The following is a 20,492-nucleotide window of genomic DNA, read 5'->3' as shown; positions in this document are numbered from 1 at the left end:
ACATATATATATATATATATATATATATATATTATAGACACTACTAGAAAATCGATTTTTCCCGACTTTTTAAATTCACAGCAATAAGTGCTTAAATAGCCGCACGTCTATTGCATTTGTTTGTTCACTTCTGTTTTAACCCTACGGATACCAAAAATCACGGCAAATTCTTACTTTTTCTGGCGATATGTTTTCGCCGCCAATACCAATCAAAATGCCGCAAATGACCATTCAGTTTGCCTATTAAATCGTTGGAAAAACTTATTTTCGGCAAATATAATTCGCTACAAATAATAAAAAATTTGCCGGAAAAATGTTTTCCAACAAACATATGTTTTGACGCTAAAAACTTATGGGAACCATAAAGACCTTTTGCGACAAACGTTAATCGTCGTGATTAACTATTTACAGTGGTGATTTATCGCCGCAAATAGACCCTAAATCAATGTGAATATTCATGACCATTTTTAACAATCTTACATTTCGTTGCAAATCTAAGATATTTGCAACGGACAAGAAAATCACCACAAAAGAGATCTTGACGCCGCAAAATATCAATAGCGACGACTTTCCCGATCGTTGGAATAAATATTTGCATTAAGTCATGCATATTTGCAACGTATACAGTGATTCTTAAGGTTCCTCCCCATGGGCTGTCGACGTCGAGGGCTTCATTGAGAAGGTGGTGCTCAGGACCAATGCCCTTTCTCATGGGTTACGACTCCCTTTTTTTCAGCCGATGTGCAACGTTCTCGACTACTTGAAGTTAGAGCCAGCTTAACTTCACTCTAACACTTGGAGAGTTCTTATGTGTTGATGTGTCGCCTAGAGAATGGTTTTGGAACCTGCTGGAGAGGGGTATCTCAACTTGGCCGCCCGTGAGTTCCTTGCTACCCATGCAGTCAGGGCATTGGAAGGAAATATTTGTAGCTTTCATTCTCGCCCCCAATATCATCTTGCTCAATTCGAGGGCCGTCATTCAAATGCCAAACAATGGCAGAAAAAAAAAAAACACTTTCTTGTTTCTCCTCCAGCTCCCCTAGCTCCTTCCACTTGAGCAAGGCGTCTTTCTTTCTTGGTAGTAATAGTCATTCATTTTTTTTTTTTTTGTTTAGATTGGTATTTTGTGTAGGTGGACGTTTTCTCCAGTGTAAATTGATTGTAATAATTATCTCTTTTTCTGTGTAAATTGATGCTTTACTTTGGACATTCTGCATTGCAAGCCTTTGTTTCTCTTAGTACTTTTCTGAGTTCCTCTGATACTTGTGTTTAGGACGTCGTGATTGTGTGGGCGTCCATTTCATCATCACGAGTCTAAGGACTCGACCTCGGTGGGAGAGGGTCGCGCAGTGTGAGGAGTTGCGCACCCATTTCATCAATGCAAGTCTAAGGAGTCAACCTCGGTGGGCAAGGGTCATAGTCTGAGGACTTGCGCCCTTTTTCATCACCTCGAGTCTAAGTTCTCGTCCTCGGTGGGTGAGTGTCGCGCAATCTAAGGACATGCATGCCCGTTTCGTAACCACGAGTCTAAGGACTCAACCTCGATGAGCATTGGTCACGCATTTTGAGGACTTGGGTGCTTGTATCATCACCGAGGTTCTAAGGACTCATCCTCTATGGGCGAGGGTCTCGCAGTTTGAGGACTTGCTCGCCCGTTTCATCACTATGAGTCTAAGGACTCGACCTCGGTGGGCATTGTGATTTAGATCGGGAGATGCATGAGAGGGAAACAATCACTTTATTCATTGCTTATTAATACAAAGTCAAGGGTATAAAATCAAGGATAGTATCTCTTTAGATACTTGGCATTCCATGGATGTGGTAGTTCCTTTCCGTGGGCGTCTTTTTGGCAGTATGAGCCTAGTTGATTATTGGCAATCACGACGTACGATCCTTCCCAATGGGGGCCAAGCTTTCCTTCTTCTTGCATGGTTAATCCAATTTCTTTTAAGACCAAGTTGCCTATCTTGAAGGTTTTGGGCTTGACTCTTTGCTTGAAATAGCGCTCGGTTCTTCTTTTGTTGAGGGTTTCCAGGGCCTCGACTTTGTCTTGTTGTTCATCCAGCAGGTCGTGGTACTCTTCCAATGCTTTGTCGTTCTTCCTTTGATCAAAGTGTTGGATACTATAGCTTGGCAACCCGATCTCTACAGAGGCCACAACCTCTTTTTTGTACGTCAGGGCAAACGGGATTTCTCTTGTCAAACTCTTGATTATGGTTCTGTATGCGTATAAGACTCCTGGGAGCTCCTCTGCCCACTCTCCTTTTTTGTCTATAAGTTTCTACTTTAGGATTCCAATCAGGGGTTTGTTGATCACTTCGACTTGTCTGTTGGCCTGGGGGTGTCCTGTGGAGAGTACTTGAGCTTAATTCCTAGCTCTGTACACCATTCCTGATAATGTTCTAATTCGAATTATCTTCCATTGTCCGAGATGACGCTTTGGAGAATCCCGAACCTGTATACATTAGTCTTCCATAGGAACTTGGTGACGTTTCTCAATGTGATGGTTGCCAAGGGTTCTGCATCTACCCACTTAGTAAAGTAGTCTACAGTGACAATCACAAATCTTACTCTTTTCCCTGGTGGGAGGGGCCCTACCAGGTCAACTCCCCATTGCGCAAATGGCCAATGAGACATTATGGAGGTCAACTCCTCTAGCGGGCAGTGCAATATTGGAGTGAATACTTGGCACTTCATGCACTTTATTGATAAGTTCCTTCGTGTTCCTGAGGGCATGAGGCCAATAGTAACCTCCCCTCATGACCTTTCTCACCAAAGCTTTCCCTCTGAAGTGATTCCCTCACACTCCTCATGTAGCTCTACTAGGACGTATTGGGCTTCTTATGGGGAGACACACTTCAATAAGGGAGTCGAGAAACCCCGCTTATAGAGAATTTCGTCAATCCAGGTGAACCGTGCAACCCTTCTTTTGATCTTCCTCGCCTCTTCCTTTTGTACTGGAAGCTCTCCTTTATCTAGGTATTTCACCACCTCTCGGACCCATTCTGGTTCCCCTAGTCCCAACAGACGGGACCTCCATCACTTTGCTTTCCACTTCCCACGGTAAAGCCAATTACTCCATTCCTAAAGTTTTTCATGCTAGTTTGTCTGCTATGTTGTTATCATCTCTCAATATTTGTTCGATGCTAAAGTGACAAATTGATCAGGCTTCTCCCATATTAGTTGTGAGTATTTTTTAATTTCTCGCCCCTTGCTATGTATACTCACAGAACTTGATTAACAACTACTTGAGAGTCCACTTTTACCTTGACCTCAGCAGCTCCTAGTGCTATGCTACCGAGAGCCCTGCCACCAGTGCTTTATACTAGGTTTCGTTGTTGGTGGTTCTGAAAGTAAGTTTCGCCATGTAATGGTGTTCATGCCCAGAGTCGCTTATTATGTGGATCCCTACTCCCCCGCCAGTGTGGCAGGATGAGATGTCAATGAAGACTTGCTAGGGTTTCCCAACTAGTGCGGTCACTACTTCTTCGGGAAAGTCAGTAAATTTGGAGATAAAGTTTGTTAGGGCTTGCCCTTTAATTGCATGTCTTGGGAGGTAATCGATGTCAAACTCACTCAGGTCAATTAAATAGCCCACTAGGCGTCCAAAGTCATCTAGTTTCTACAACATCTTCCTTAGAGGAGCTTTTGTCAGGACCTTGATGGGGTAAGCTTGGAAATACGGTCATAACCACCTAGCGACTGTTATCAACACAAAGGCTAGCATCTCCATTCGAGGGTATCTCGACTCTACGCCCCACAGGGCACAACTTGTGTAGTACACTAGCTTCTGAACTGCCTCTCTTCTTTTACCAGAGTTGTCGACAAAGCATGGGGTGAGACTGCCAAAGTTCTCCATGTTGGCTTCTATTCCTTTCTCAAACATTATAAAGCCTAGAAATTTTCCCAAGTCGACACCAAAGGCGCACTTGGTAGGGTTCAACTTCATTTTGTATTGGCGTAACAAGGTGAAGGCTTCCCTCAAATCCTCTGAGTGCTTGGATGGTTCTTTGCTTTTAACTAATAGGTTGTCGATGTAAACCTTCATACTCCGCCCAATCTACTTCTTGAGCATTTGAATCACGGGGTCTTTGATACGTTGCCCCAGCATTCTTCAACCCAAAGGGCATGACTTGATAAAAGTATAATCCTTGGCTTGTAATGAACAAGGTCTTCTCCTCGTCTGTTGAGTTCACCCATATTTGATTGTACCCTGAGTAGGCATAATTGAAGCTTAGCATCCGATTTCTCGTTGTAGAGTCGACAATTAAGCCGATTCGTAGTAGTGGGAAACTTTCCTTTGGGCACGCCTTGTTAAGGTCGATGAAGTCTACACACATACTCTATTTTTCGTTGGATTTTTTCACTAGTACAGCATTGGACAACCACTTGGGGATAGTGAGCTTCTCTGATGAATCCTGCGGCGAGTAATCGATCGAATTCTTCAACCATGGCCTTGTACTTCTCCGTGCTAAATGATCTCCTCTTTTGGTGGACCTTCTTACTGGCGGGATCAACACAAAGGCTATGCTCAATGATTGTGTTGTCTATCCCAGGCATGTCTTCATGGCTCCATGCAAACACATCCTTATGTTCGACCAGGAGTTGCTTTAATGCCTCTAGGATCTCAAGCTGAAGCCTAGTCCCGATCCATGTTGCAGTCTCTAGCCGTTCTGGGTGCAGCATCACTAGCTCCAGTGGCTCATTTGCTCCAGTCGAGAAGGATCGATGGTCGAGGCGGGACTTTGCCCCGACTCTAGTTTCCTTCGGTATAGACATCTACTCCCTCTAACTTAAGTTCTTGCACGTAACACTTCCAAGCTAGGTAGAGGTGACTTCTCTGAGGTTGTTCAAGAATGGACGCCCCAATATAGCATTGTAGGATGAGGGGGCCTTGACTACTAGGAAATTGGTCATCGTGGTGGCGGTGTGCAGCCGTTTCTCGGCTGTGACTGGTAGGTTATCGCACCCAGGGGTTGTACTGCATCTTTGGAGGATCCCTTCAATGGTGTGGGCGATGGTCGAAATTTGCTAGGATCAATGCCCATCGTGTTGAAGGCATCCCAAAAGAGGATATTTGCTGAGCTCCTATTGTCGATCAAAATCCTTCTGGTGGTATTTTTGGTGACTAACAACATTTCGATCTCCCTCTGTTCTCCCCCCAGGTGCTTGTTTGATGGCCTTTGAATGTTCTGCAAGCCTTTCCAACTCGTCGCTTCCCTACAACTCTTGGCTCTTATTTTCATCGTGTAGCAGTCCTCCATCCAATGACTATCGAACTTATGGTCGGTGCAAAAACGTTGCCCTCTCCTCACCTGGTCACCCCTTGGTCCGATGACCCTTCTTCTGACTGCACATCTAGACTGTTGTGGATGAATCTTAGGTCGCATTCGTGAGGGGGTGCTCGCCTTTCTCACCTTTTGTCATGCTGGCTTCGCCCAGTTTTCTTTGAGGTTCTTCGTTCACTCGACCTTTAAGAGTCTAATTAAGGCTTGTAATGTGTCTTCGACGATGACAAAGTCGTTGACCCTATCCATGAACTCTCTCAATGTTGACGGAGTTTTTCATGCTAACTCTGCCATGAATGGGCTTCAAGGCCATACACTTCTCAAAGGGCCGCCAGCATAACTTTCTCATCTTGATCATCGACGGTTAATCGGTCCTTGTTAAAATTGGTGAGGTATGCCTTCAGGTTCTCTTCTTCTTTTTACTTGATGGTTAGAAGGTATGTAGCTAGTTGTCTTCACCTCCTACTGGCCATGCGTCAGGAATTGCTTGGCCAATTCTTCAAAGCTATCTATCAGTCTCGGTCGTAACGCCCCAAACCAGCCTCTCACCACACCCTTCAACATCAATGGGAAGGCTCGACATGCTTACTCTCTAGGGAATCCATGGAGGGTCATGTGTGCTTTAAAATTCTCTAGATGGTCTATTGGATCTCGTGACCCGTCGTACAACTCCATTTGCAAAACCTTGAACTTTGGTGGGAGCGGCACGGCCATCACCTATGTGCTATAGTGTAAATCTGTGCGGCTAAGTAGTTGATCAACTGAGAATGACCCCCCATCTTCCTAGCCATCTCCTCATAGTTATCAAAAAGATTGTGAAATTTGTCGTGTAGTGTTTTCTTTTCCGCCTCCTCGGTATTCAGTCCACCTGCATTGTGTGCCTCTCCTTCTGGATGTTCGTTGTGGTTTGGTGTGGCGCCCTAATTGTAGTCTTGGTCTTTTCATCTCAGGCTCTAGTTTTCTCGCTGGAGAGCTTCTATCGCTACACTCATCTTCCTTAATTTTTCGTCCATCTCCAACAGTCATGCTTCCATATTCATGGAAGTGGTTTCCTGGTCACGGGTTGTGTGGGAGTGTGTTGTAGCAAGCATGTGAAAACCACGTTAAAATGTCTTTAGAAATTCTGTTACGATCCCACAGATGACGCCATTATTTCAAACGTGTTTCACCTCCAACCGATCTCGGCCACTAACCTGTGACAAGAAAATATGGTGGCCCAGTGTGCCTAGTGCACTTTCAATACCTAAGTTAGAAATTAAAATGCTACTTGTAACTGGGAGAGGTACCCCCCGCTTACCCGTGGTTCCACGTGGGATTATTAAAACGGTGCGCTTTCACACCCTTTTGTCATGCTCTTCTCTCTCCCTCGCTTTTCCCACAGTCACCTTATACTCCTCACCCATTACTACCTCATCACAATCCTATCCCAGATCAAGACCAAAACCTTTTTCGTCCACAATTGACAAAATCCGCAACACCCATTTCATAGAACATGTAAAAATCATGGCCCAGACCTCGTTTCCTTGTTCAGGTTTGGCTGTGAAGTGTGGGAAAGTTGAGGAGGTGGAGAACCAAGAAGAAGGGACTACAAGAAAACCCATGGTTGATTATCACGGGATTGATCAAGTGTTGCTCGATGAGATGGTGTATGACGCTCTTGTTTGGAGCTCTCTCCATGGCCTACTTGTTGGTGACAAGTCTATACAGGTCACTGGACAAAAATAATGATTCTTTTCATTCTCTCTATTTTTTTATCAGTTTGGTGGTGCTTAAAGGATTTTATTTTGGTTCTTTATGAGAGCACAAAAACTCTGGGAGTGATTTCAGAATCCTCGATTTTCTTTTCAAATGCATAAAACAAAGTAAAGAATGCTCATACCCACAACAAAAAAAACTTAGATTCCTTCCATGGGGTGCCAAATATCAAGAAAAATAGAAATAAAAATGCATAAAACAGAGCATACCCACGACGGCACTCACTTGATACCTGTTGCTCAGATGGCCAAGGAAGATAGCACGAAGACGACGAAGACAAGGTGAGACGATGAAGATGGACGTCCTCACTTTTCTTTCTAAGAGCACAAAAACTGGGTTTTGTATTCGAGTCTTCTTCCTTTTTTTGTTTAATAATAATATAAAGCTGACGTCAAACGATTCCGTAGCAGGTACCCAAAGGCAAGTACTTGTAGCAGAATTGATATATATATATATCTATATAGGAATTGCTTTGTAACGAGGGATCAGGAAGTCACCTTGGATTGCTAATATTGGCCGTGGATTATTGCTGATAAGGATAGTCCAATCCTTTCTCCAAATTTCGGAGATTTGATTATCAAATTTTCGGAATATGCTTTAATAAGGAAATGATTAACATACCGAGGGCAGGTAGCGCTAATATGTTGTTGTTTCCTTAGGATTAGATATCTTAACTGGCAACAGTCGTCGTATTAATCCTATTATGCGGTGCGTTGATCCCCTGGTGGCGAGCATATAATACACCCGCGCCCTTTTAACTCGTTGGGCTTTACTCAGTAGAGCTAGGCCCGTTTGGTGAAAGATAGATGAACCTCTTCCAAGAATGAAAAAGAAAAATAGACCGGGATGAGGGTAATCGATAACATATTGCATATACACACAAAAGATGAAGTTATTACTTTTACATAACTTTTTATTAAATTACCTATAAAATATTAATTTAAAAAAATTACATTTATTTTGCCTTTAATGTGTTTGAATTAAAAAAGAAAAAGAAAAATATTACTTTCATACTTTATTTTGACACCTCAAATATTTTAATTTTTTTTAATTTTTTTCTTTAATTAATAGTTAAAGAAATAATTATTAGTATATTGATATATTTTTATATTTTTTAAAAATGTTTTTAAATAATATAAAAATATAAATATAAATTTGTGCTAGGCGATACGTCCAACTGTCAATGCTGACCGGCAGCCTAGCACTATTCTTTAAGAAAAAACAAAAATAAAAAACAAAAAAGACCGGAAATCTGAAGATCAGTACGTACAAAGTTGCGTAAACCCCTATCTTGCCTCTCACTCTTTTTAATGTCGGATAAAGTGTATGCCCTCTCATGGTGTTTTAGCGCAAGAAAGTAGAACGTACTAATGATAAAAGAGAGATAAAAAAATAATAACAGCGGAAAGGAAATGGAAAACCTCTAATATATCATCTTGTATTACACGCACAAGCATGAAAGAATCATGACTAATTAATGACCCAACAAAAATAATAAATATTCCCAAATTATAGGATAAGCTCAAATTTTCCATAATCAAAGATCACATAAACAAAAGTGCACATTAATTAATTGCTACAAAAAATACATTTGAGTTTTAGAATTTGGACTGCAGGTAAGTGATAACAGTGTTGTCCACTTGGAAAGCCTTAACAAGAATGTCACCAGCAATATCCGGCACAGACCCGAACACAACATTTGCAACTGTGACAACTCCTGGATTTTGGCTGCTAAGAGCTGCAATGGCAACTGCATTTGCAGAACCTGCATTTCTCTGGTAGTGAACGAGACCGATGGGGAAGACAAAGACATCGCCCTTGTGCAGCACCTTGGTGATGTGACGGTTGTCAGGGTTGGACGTGACAAACCCAACTTCGAGGCTGCCTTCCAAGACCGTTAAGATTTCGGAGGCGCGAGGGTGCGTGTGGGGAGGATTGATGCCCCACGGTGCGTAGTCTATGCGTATCATTGAGATGCCAAGAGTGTTAAGCCCCGGCATCTGTGATACGGTAACTGGGGTCACCACAGACCCCACCGTATTCGATGTGTTTCCCGCTAAGTGAAGCCCGGTGAAGAAGAAATCATTCGCTGCAGCCAGCTTGGGATCCTTGCAGGCCAGACCATTCACAAACACTGCCATGAAATGCAATCATAAAATGATCAGAATAAAGCATGTTAATAAAGATTAGCTAGTATCCTGGAAAACATAAAACCAAGTTTCTTGGTAATTGAACTGCGTGCATGGCTAAAAGAAACAGAAAAGAAACTGGATTATCTTCATATTTATGTACGTACGTATGTAGATACCTTGGCTTTGTGGGTCTGCAACACAGAAATCCTGAAGGGGACTGAGATCAGCTGCAAAGGAGAGGGACAAAGATAATGCTAGAAGCCCATATAGGATAATTTGTGGAGACATTTTCTAACTAGCTACAAAGATTTACAGAGGAAGAACAAGAGGCCGCAGAGCTAAATAATTATCCGGCTCTGTGTTTGGAAGTTGTGAGCGCAGAAATCTTTCTTTATATATACATAGGTAGAGGATGGGCATGTGGGGTACTAAGAAACCTAGATATCAAGTGTGCAGAGAAGAGATTCATGAGAATGTGGGGTGCTACAAACCTCAAGTGTGCATGCGGTCCAAAGCAATGAAATTACCATCTTTTTATAGTGATGTGTTGTTATTTCAACACCGCGTGATGATACAGGTAGTAATGCAGGTCGATCACGCAAACTGAAACGGTGCTACTCGATTCTATATTTTGGGAGTCAAATAATATTTGTGCTGCCCCCATTTAGGGTTACGTACCGACGACCAAGGAGCATTAATGAGAGGAACATAGTTATTAGTTATAATGCTATGCCATGCGCGCTCTGGCTGCCATTATTGTTGGTGGAAATTGGGTTTCATGAATAACTAGATAACGTGGCATGCACCTGCACTTTGTAAGCTTTCATGACCCTTCTCGTTTTTTAATTGTATTGATGAGTTTTCTAGCCCTAGCTAAGGCAATATGTCAAGGGATAGCTTGGCAAAAACCGAACCCCACAAAAAAATGAATCAATAAATAAATAAGTTCAATAAAAAAAAGAAAGTGTGCATGATAGGGGCCAAGTAGGTTCGTTGTGGATTGAATTAGTTCTTTTGGCCATTACAACAAATGTGATCTTAACAACGATACTAACATTAATTAAGGTTATGTTTGGATAGTGAGGTGATATCACCTCAGACTATTTCACTATTATTCATAAATTATTCATTATTTTTTTATTAATATTCACTACTTTTTTATTACTATTCACAGATGATCTAAAATTATCTTAACATCCAAACGTAGCTTAAGTACTAGTTGGTCTAAAGATTTATAATGTTATCTTCGTATTGGGTTTTCAAAGTGAAATCATCACTTGTTACAAAATTTTAAATTATTAAAAAAAGGCTGAATTTATTATATAAATTATATTTTTAATATTTTCCATCACTTGTAGGTCATACTCTCCCTTAATTAGTAGGCCTAACACATAAAATATTTTTATCAATAGAGAGAAATGTAGAGTAAGAACTCAAACTTGAGATCCCTACTTTCATTACACCGTGTGCAAAACCTAAATCTCAATTGGATTCTACAACATAGGAGGGGCCTAGCTAGGGTAGAGCCCAGAGGCACCACCTGGATTCTTTCACCCAAGCGGTCTTGGGGTGCAAAACCCCAACACACGCTAGCTTGAGATTTGCATGAATATTGAGTGCTAACAACATTCCCGATTCATTTTAACAAACCCATCATTGTTGGGTGCGTCCACAATACCACTTTGCTCTAAAAGTAAGCCTGCGGGGTATGATGTTGAGTTCTAACACCAGTTGGTTTTAGGTGGATTGGCAGCACATGAACAATCAAGTCATGGCCAGGTGAGTCATCACATGGGAGGGGTACAGCTTGTTAGGGCTTGTCCACGTACAATACCAATGACTAGCTAGCCAAATAATGTTAATTTGCTCCAACAATAATTATATAACATGCTTGAACAAATAATGGTTTCACCTTGGCTTAGGGTGCGTTTAGTGAATTGAGTTGAGATGATAAAATATTATTAGAATATTATTATTATTTATTATTATTATTATTTTAGAATTTGAAAAAGTTGAATTGTTTATTATATTTTGTATTGAAATTTGAAAAAATTGTAATGATGAGTTGAGATTAGTTGAAGTTCCAAACAAAGCCTAAATCTTCATATATATATATATATATATATATATATATATCAACTATTTAAATGAGCTTTAATTGGTAGCTAGCACAAATGCCTACTGCAAAAGTACTTCTTGTACATTAAGATAATTGTTCAAACTGCTGTGAATGGTTTCAAGTTATTAAAATCGTTCAAAATTTATTTTGAATGTAATTATAATTAAATATTTCAAATAATTTACAAATAAAATACCTAGTCAAAATTATTGGATATATATAAGAGTGGTGCTAGATACCGTCCTAGATGTGCAAGGCTCTTGTATCCCCTTTTTTTTTAAAAAAAAAAATGGGGTCTACTAATAAAAAAATAATTTTTTCATATAGATCTCAGATTTGACCACCTTTTTCAAACAAAATACGCGTGACTTGCATATTCTAAAACTGCAAATATCATTTCTCTATATATAATGACTATCAAATTGAAATATTCATCAATTTGATATATAGTCAAGGTCACACAACAAAAACGTTGAAGCTAATCATGTACTTCTTCTTGCAAGTCTTTCTGCATCTCCTAAAGTTACTGTTGCATGTAGTCTTGCCTCCAACTTTAAGTCCTAGCATATTTTTACTAGCTTGTCGTCTCCTCAAGGTCCATCCTAACCTTTTTATGTTCCTGTCTTGCCTTGTAATACCCAAACCTATTAGGGAAAATCCTATGTCATTAATTTATTTAAATCAAATTCCTTCTCCATGTATTTTAATTTAAGGGTCTTCATTATTATGATTTTTAAAATATGTTCTTTAATTCATAAAATGATTTTATGCCACATTGAAAGTTATTTAAAAAAAAAAACTCTAAAAAATATATTTTCCATGTTTAAATATATTCCTTCTTCTTCTTCTTCTTTGTTTATATATATATATATATATGTATTTTGTGTTACCGATTGACCCTCTAGTATTATTATTTCGTGTCTTAATAATTTTGATCATTTTAATCTGATCATCCATAGATAGGGTCTGAGAAGTAGATAAATATCTACTTATTTTACATCCTAGCCACTCATTTTTATGAGTACAATAGACAATTCAGCCCCATCACATGTAACCCTTGCTCAGAAATGAGGGTCATTTCTTCTTCCTTGCTTCAGGCGTTTGTTTCTTCTTGCTTCTCTTCAACTCACCTTTCAGCTCTTGGAGTGGAACCCTAGCTTAGATCTCCTCAAGAAGAAGACTAAACTCATGTAAGTACCCATTTTCGATTCATTTTTCCTTAGAGATTTTGCTCTACACACAAAATAGCAACCAAGAGTTTTATTATCTGAAATTTCTGCAAGTTCCAGCCAAGAACCTCCATCCTCCAATTCTTTCAGCTCACACCTCTATCTTTTGCTTTGATGCTCCATTTCACACCCTTGGGAAGAAGACTAAGTCAGGTAAAAACCTATTTCCAAATCATTTGTTTGTTAGGTCTATGCTAAGCACAAAACAGCAGCAACACCAATTGATTTCTGGAAAAAATCCTGCTGCTGTCCAGATTTGCTTAGTGATTTCCCACTTCGAATTTTCTCACATATTGCTTCTAATACTTGTTTAGTTGGGTGTGTAACCAAGTGTAGGGAAGGTAGAAATAATCATAAATCGTGCAACCTACAGCTTGAAGAGGTGAGATAATTTTTCTGCCCTGTTTTGTTCCAAGTTGTGCAGTTCTACAAAAAAATCTGTTATAGCTTTACTATGCTTCTTCCTGAATTTGAATCACATTTTTAACTATGTCTAAGCCTTCATTTTTATGTGTTAGACTAGTAATGATTAGAATGTATTTTTCACCTTTTTCCTTAAGCTAATAGCCTAAGTAAAGCATTCACATTCAAGGTTGAGATAATGAGATTTATCATGTACATGTTTTCTTAAAAACTAGTGATTATCTTAATATAAAGTTATAGCATGAAATGCATTCTTTTATGAAAGAAAACGCATACTACATTGGACTAAGAAAGATAATGAAAATGTTATTAATAGAAAAGGGAAAGAAAAAGGAAATGAAGGTTTTATGTACAAAAATACGTAAGGGCCAAAGATGGAATGATGATGGTACCAAAGAAAGGGGCAGATTGCAATGCCGAATCAATTCCATTGGTAGTGCACCTAATGGCGCCATCCTGACTGAGAGATTCCCAACCGGCGGCCACATGCGTAATCGGGTCCAAAAGATCGATAACCCTAACACACAGGGCATAATAGTGTGTACCGGTCAAATGAAAGTAAAAACCTACTCAAAATGTTTAATTGAAATGTTTTAAACTTGTATGATTTTCAAAAGAAATGACTAACTGATGTATGCTATTTTAACTCTATGGTGTACTGCTTACTGAGTATTAGACTCACTTTTGTATTTAATGTTTTAAACGTCCAGATAATGACGAAGATGAGGTTGTAGAGCAAGACACTACTCAGGAAGGAGAGACGGATGTTTAGTAGTAGCCTTGGGTTGGGTCTCTGAATGAAGTTTAGTTTTTGGTTGATTTTGTGAAACTGTTTGGTCTATGTATTTTTAGAAGTAAAGCATTTCGTAAACTAAGTAAATGTTCCTACCATGAAAGTAGTTATGGTTTTTAATATGTAGCTAATGAGACAGTGACAAACATGTTATTTTGAGTTTTGAAGTTATAAAAGAAAAATGAGAAAGTCCCTTTTGTTATCATATTATTTATGTATAGAGGAAAACAAAGTAGGACGAAATGTAGCAGCTCATTCCATCTCTAGGGATGGGTTGTTACAGGCCTCCTCCAACTCAAAGGTGAACTAGCTTATTCTATACTCGAGCAACCTCAAGGACATTAATATTTTAGTATATTGTTTGGTCCTAATGCTAGCATATATTTTGTTTGGTCCCTTGAACTTGCTTGAAGACGTGGGTATCACTCTTCAACACACTCCCAAAGGTGTGGAAAACTAGATCTTACAAGCTTAACAATATAAGAGCAATGCTAGATAGAAATATAGGATGTGCACGTCTTGTATAGTCCATTTGAAAAAAGTAAATCACACCAGGAATAGGTTATGAAAAAGTCAATTTTTCATAGTGGTCCACTTTAAAAGAGACTGTGTAAAACTTACATATCCTAGACCTACACAAATCATCTTCTTTTTGCATAACTCAACACTAAATAGTAGCACAAGACATTCATAAGCCTGACTGCCAAGTGCTAATGGTATCCAAGTGTATGACGAAACAAAGACCATGTAACTTCCAACCAAATAGACGTAGAACCATAGCTTTACCTAATACGACATATGCAAGAAATATGAAACACCAATTTCAAATGGCAAGGGTGACATTGTGCCAAGATTTATAAAGCAAAGGCAATACATGAGTCCCAAGCTTGCAAGATTATCAAAATCCTATAAAAATTTCAATGAGAAGCTAAAGCAAAACAGAAAATGTTTCTATATGTGTGTGTATATAGGTATGCGGAAATAAAATGAAAAAGCAATCTAATTTCATGGAAAGAGATGTTTTTCAATTTGCTCAAGTGCTAAATGTGTAATCTTTGGTACAGAGTGTCACCAAGAAGACTTTAGAAATTTGAATCAACTTGTAATATAGAGTTATCCTAAAGATAAGTTAAAAACTCAACAATACTAGTATAACTTACATGGATGATAGCTAACATCTCCATGTCATATATAGTCATATTCAAGTGATATGGTTACAACATCTTATTTAGTACTATGGTTAACATGGCCTTTTTAAGACTTGTCACAAGGCTTTTTTTTTTTTTTTTTACATCACTCCATTAGAATACATATTTTTCAATAAAGCAATTAATGGTATTATCATATTCCAATAATCATTTATGGATTGGCATATGGGTTGTTGTTGTTCCCTTTATTTTGGGTTGGAGTGGGTGTGGGCTTTGGATTTTGGGTATTGACAATTTATTTTTGTACTCAGTGGATGGTTGTTGTTGATGTGGTGGTACTTGAGTTTCAATGGCTTTGAAAGTCTATGCTTTGGTTGGTGGATGGGCTAGTTGCATTTCAATTTTCATAGCCAAATTAACATCTTCTGCTATTGTTCATACAGTGTGCAACGTAACCTTATCTTGGATAGCAAGCCAAAGGCCTCCAAAGAATCTTGCAACTTGTTGCCCCTCGATCTCCGACAGATTGTTCCATGAGTGTAGGCGATAAAATTCCTTTGTGTAATTAGTAACAATGGAATTCCCTTGCCAGAAATTATGATATTGCTGATATAAGATCTATTCATAATCTGGTAGTAGAAATCTAGCCCTCATCAAGCATTTCATCTTTGGTCATGCTTAAACTGGTTGTTTGCATTGTCGTCTCCAATTATTTTGCATTTGTTCCCACTATGTTATAGCACCCCCTCACAATTTATATGCTACCAGTTTAACTTGTTATGTTTCCAGTATCTGCATGTAGTCGAAAAAATTCTCTACTTCAAGAAGTCAGTCGAGGAAGCTTTCGACGTGAAGGTGGTCGTTGAAGCAAGCAAGTCAATTTTTATGCGATAGTTGTTGGTGTTCTTTGGACCTCTTCTGTTATCATTGTCTCCCCCCACATATCCTTCGAGTTCCTCATCACTAGAAGAATCAACTTGTTCGTGTCGTTTACGTCGTGGCAAAAACCCTCGATCTTGACCAAGTCAATCATCATGGTTTCTAGAGCGTTCAACTCGTTGGCCTGTGATGGTTTGTTGTATCTCCTGCAGGATACATTCAATACTTTCAAACCTTTGTTGGGACTGTTTTTCTTGCGTACGAACAACTACCCATAGGGCTTGCACTCCACGTCCTTCGTCGCTAGAGTGGTTGCTTTTGTTATTGTCTCTTGCCATCAAGTCAAGCGAAACCAGGCTCTTGATACCAATTGATGTTGTGAAAAGCGCCAAGAAATGAATTAAAGAAGATCCGCGTCTTCCAAACATGAATCGAGAGAAAAGTGAACGATTTCTTTATTTCCAAAATCAATATCCCCCTTTTATTACAACCTTGCCCTTTTATAATCTAATCAGTTAGGAGACAAAAAATGGAAATATTAAAGAAAAGGAAAACCAATAGCTTGATAACAAGCGTAAAAAGTAAAATGAGATTGAGTCAAATATGGTGGATCTTGATGTCTTGAAATCGTGCAACCAGCTGTAGAAATATTCTAGAGAATTCTTGACTTGTCCTACATCAATTACCTATTAAAGAAATCTCTATCATGATTTATCATGTATATATATATATATATATATATATATCCAATTACATCACGAACAAGCTCGTGACTTATGCTAGTTCCAATAACATATATCTTTGGAAGAATTCTCGATATCTCCCTCTCACGCCTAATTTTATGAATTTATAATGGATGTGACCCATCTCTCATTTTATAAGAGATTGAGGATTCTCAAACATCCCTTAGAGAAAATGGGATAAATATCATCAATTTGTGAAGCCATCGACCCTTTCTCTATCACATAATAATACTCATTTACTCATAAGAGAATTTTCATTATAAAGATCCATAATCATTGTTTGTGTAAAAGAGGTTGGTAGGTGCTCAAATGCCCATGGTTGACTTGGCTTGGCCCTACAACTCAATTGTTTTTCGTCTATGAAATGCCTATATAATATCTAGTTGATTACCCTTAACCATGATATATATCACCATTCATTATGTTTCCAAGTTAAATTGTCTTATTACACTGCTGCAATGCATAAAGTTTTCATTACATGCAAAGATAGTCAATATTTAGGGTAATACGAAAAAAACACCTTCGATATCAATGGTTGCACCTTTGTTATGGCATAACTTATATATACCAAAGTATAGTTTGGCAAGAACTAGGCCGAAGCCACAAAGTTCTTGTAAGCAGGGTTCTTTAGTTCGTAAAGATAGCCAAGTTCTTACAAAGGATAATATATACACTAATGATACATAAGCAACAATAAAACTTCTACTCATTACAGACATCCCCGAATTTGAATTACAATAATTGTCACCAAAATTGACCTCTCATACATAGATGCACAAAACCATACAAAATACACATGTTAATCTAGCTTGACTACTCGTTAAGAATACAAACTTAATCACATATTGAAAGTATGCCAACATGACAATTTCCGGCTAATTGAAAACTTAATAAACAGGGATCTAGATCATGCAATGACCTCCTCTTCCTTTTCCTCATAATCAGATGTTGCATCCTAGTATTGCTAATACTCGGCCACTAGATCGTTCATGTTACTCTTAGCCTCAATGAACTCCATCTCATCCATTCCTTCACTAGTGTACCAATGCATGAAAGCATTGCGCCTAAATATTGTTTGTAAGCTACTCACTAACCCTATGTAACATCTCTTGGATTGAAGTTGAGTTCCCAACAAAAGTGGATGCCATGTTTAGACCCTTGGGTGGGTAGTCACACACACACTAGACATGACATTGTTAGATATCCATTCAACAAAGTAGGATGAATTCTTGTTTTGGATATTGATAATCAATTCATCAACTTCCTTGGTGCACATCTGACCACGAAAATGACATAAGCAGTTAGGTAACGAGCGAGATGTGGGCTAACAGCACACATCATGTTTTTGGTATCCCACATTTGTTGTGTCAATTGTGGCACAATAAGAGCACATATGGGCACGATACTACTGCTATCTCTTGATGTTAAGGGTGCAAATCTAACCATAAAAAAGTGGAGACGTGCAAATGGAATGGGATTGACTATAGGTTTTCTAAGGTTAGAGTTCAACTGCCCAGGAAATAGAAGACATCATGTGACACTACTCATTGTAGTAAAGATGAGGTGATTGAGATCACCAACTGTCATTAAAAGCAATATATATATATATATATATATATATATATATATATATATATATAAAGGTCAAGGGTTGTGTATGATCTTCCATATATATCATAATGAAGGAGTTCTAACTTTACTAAAAAAGGAAAGGAAAAGAGAAAACACTTCTTTACCAACTATTCACTTCATCACAAAGAGAATATGTGTTAATGTAAGCAATAGGTTGATAGGTAGGGTGGAGAGATATTAGGAACCAATTGATGATAAAAAGATTAACCACTAGTGATGAAAAGTGACCAACTCCAAATTTAAGCATAGCCACCTCCAACTAGTGAGACTCACTACAACAATTATTAAGAAACATTGGGACCTATCTGGATATATGAGCAATTAGTTCTTGTAAATAGCTTAGTACATTGTTGGAAGGTAAAATATAAATCATATTATGTCTCTTCTCATACTTTATTTGGAAAAATGCATATAAATGCATAATAGTTGTTGCAATAGTATAGAAAGTAGTAGTAATGATTCTAATCCTCAATATCTATTTATAAATAAGTATCGAGATTAAAAACTATGAACTTTGAACTTACAAGAAGGGGTATCAAACTTCAGAGTACGGAAGCAGATGATGTATAAGGCCTCGTTGTCCGGGACCATTGATCGTGTAGGGTCTCAAAGGGAGTCAAACTATATGGTTATTGTACATGCACTTTTATATGGGGTAACTAAGCATGTCGAACTATCGGTAGTAATAGGAGAACCCAACATGAAGATGAGAAGGAAGTTTCTGGTGAAGAAACTATGGGGTAACTAAGGAGTATGAGAAATCGCTTGGGAGACAATATGAAGGAGCACTACATTTACCTCTAGGATATTATCGTTTAGTAACAGTGTGTGCAATGAACTGAATTTAGGATATTACTTCTAAGTGATTGATCTAGTTGGATGAATGGTTTCAAATTGATTAGGAGAGTTTACATAACCTCCCTTCTTATTGCGTAGCATAGGTTTTATTGTTAGCAAATTTCGAGGATGAAATTTCTCTTTTAAGAGGGGACGATGTGAGATCTATGGCAAAAGCCCTTGGCAAACCCCATTCAAATGTTAGTATGAAGCTTACGGAATAGTGACTCAATTGTTGGTTTTAAAACTCGTAGTCTTGGGCGTAAGAGAAAAGTCTTCTAGGCGAGCAAACAAACTAAGTGAAGGGCGAGCAAAGACTTAGGCATAGCACGAGACAAGGCGAGCAAAGCATTTGGGTGAACAAAGTACTATAGTGAGCAAAGCATTTGGGAGAGCAACAGCTTAGCAAGCACATGACTAGGTGAGGAATACGTTAGCAACAAAGGTTGACAATTAAGGTGGAAGACAAACTTGACAATAAACGAACAATGTACAAGCCCGAGCTTGTGTTTGGAAACTGTTTTCGAACTTTGTTCAAATACATAACAAGTATTCTAAAGGCGCTTCCATCCTACTTCTAAATTTAAGCGAGTGCTCTATTCTTATCATTTCTTGTTTCCCGATCCAAGATCAAGCAAACACATTGAATCTCATCTTCCAATTTGTAACATAAGTCAGATCCCCACATGCAGAAGATCTGTTTTCCATGCCATGATGTAGATCCGAGCCAGCAATCAGAAATCCGACCGAGTACCCAAATGCACTAGTAACATTCATTTGGAATCCACCTTGTATCAGCGTGGTGTCATATTGTGAATAGTACGTGTAATCAAAAGAGTCATAAACTTTACCCTCACCTACATGACCGACCATGCACAGAGACTTCACTACACATGGACAAAACATTCATGGGTGGCAAGAATTGGACGACACCCCCTTGGTCAAGCTCCATGGCATTGCAGAGCACGCTTCTACCCCTACCTCACCTCTAGACTAACACATGGATTGTAACGCCTCGTCCCTGTGGATCCGAAGAGTTAACTCATGTCAACTAAAATCATCTCCAATAACACTTTTAAAATAAACCAGAGTCTCCATAACATAATAACCTATTTGTCCAACACAAATATCCATGTTTTTACATAAGGGCACATCAGAAGTGCCTTAATAATATACATAAACAGTTCCACAAGGACTTAAGAATATCCATTACTCAAAATACCGAAGCAACATAAAATATCAATACTGCCAAAAGACTCTCCAAAAGCCATTGTACCCTAAGGCACTTAGTCTTCTATGATCTACAAAACTTTCAAGTACTCCCTATTCCCGACTTTTAGTTGCTGCACTAAAATTATCTAAAACATATTATGAAGATAAGAGGTGAGTTATCTACAACTTAGTAAGCAGAGAACATATACTAGTATGCAAACATGAGCATTTACAGAGTTCAGAATGCAGAACAAAACACTTTTTATTTTTAGAATGTAGAGTCAGAACATGTTATCAAAGAT

At 38.6% G+C, this 20,492-nt stretch overlaps 1 protein-coding gene, 1 long non-coding RNA gene and 1 pseudogene across 5 annotated transcripts; 1 reads left to right on the top strand and 2 right to left on the bottom strand.

The window, feature by feature from the left end:
- Window positions 1-8,447: 8,447 nt before the first annotated feature.
- LOC108990674 (putative germin-like protein 2-1) lies at window positions 8,448-9,535 on the bottom strand. Of its 2 annotated transcripts, none has more exons than XM_018964706.2 (2): window positions 9,352-9,535; window positions 8,448-9,177 (listed from the first exon to the last, which is right to left on the bottom strand). In XM_018964706.2, the coding sequence occupies exons 1-2, from the start codon at window positions 9,461-9,463 to the stop codon at window positions 8,642-8,644; spliced, it is 648 nt and encodes a 215-aa protein (XP_018820251.1). In that variant the 5' UTR covers window positions 9,464-9,535; the 3' UTR covers window positions 8,448-8,641. The 2 variants fall into 2 exon arrangements, with proteins under 2 accessions (XP_018820251.1, XP_018820249.1); XM_018964704.2 differs by having other exon boundaries at window positions 8,485-9,177; window positions 9,340-9,524.
- A 2,793-nt stretch (window positions 9,536-12,328) lies between these two features.
- Window positions 12,329-15,014, top strand: LOC108990675. 3 transcript variants are annotated; one of them, XR_001996034.2, is made up of 4 exons: window positions 12,329-12,484; window positions 12,584-12,676; window positions 12,860-12,905; window positions 13,657-15,014. It is a non-coding gene; the product is annotated as an uncharacterized LOC108990675 (long non-coding RNA). The 3 variants fall into 3 exon arrangements; XR_001996035.2 differs by having other exon boundaries at window positions 12,838-12,905; XR_004801367.1 differs by having other exon boundaries at window positions 12,578-12,676.
- A 2,459-nt stretch (window positions 15,015-17,473) lies between these two features.
- LOC108990671 lies at window positions 17,474-18,732 on the bottom strand (annotated as a pseudogene).
- Window positions 18,733-20,492: the final 1,760 nt, after the last annotated feature.

Source organism: Juglans regia, chromosome 4 (assembly GCF_001411555.2).
Source record: "Juglans regia cultivar Chandler chromosome 4, Walnut 2.0, whole genome shotgun sequence".
In the NCBI taxonomy this organism is placed as follows: Eukaryota; Viridiplantae; Streptophyta; class Magnoliopsida; order Fagales; family Juglandaceae; genus Juglans; species Juglans regia.
This window is presented reverse-complemented; position numbering and strand designations above follow the sequence as displayed.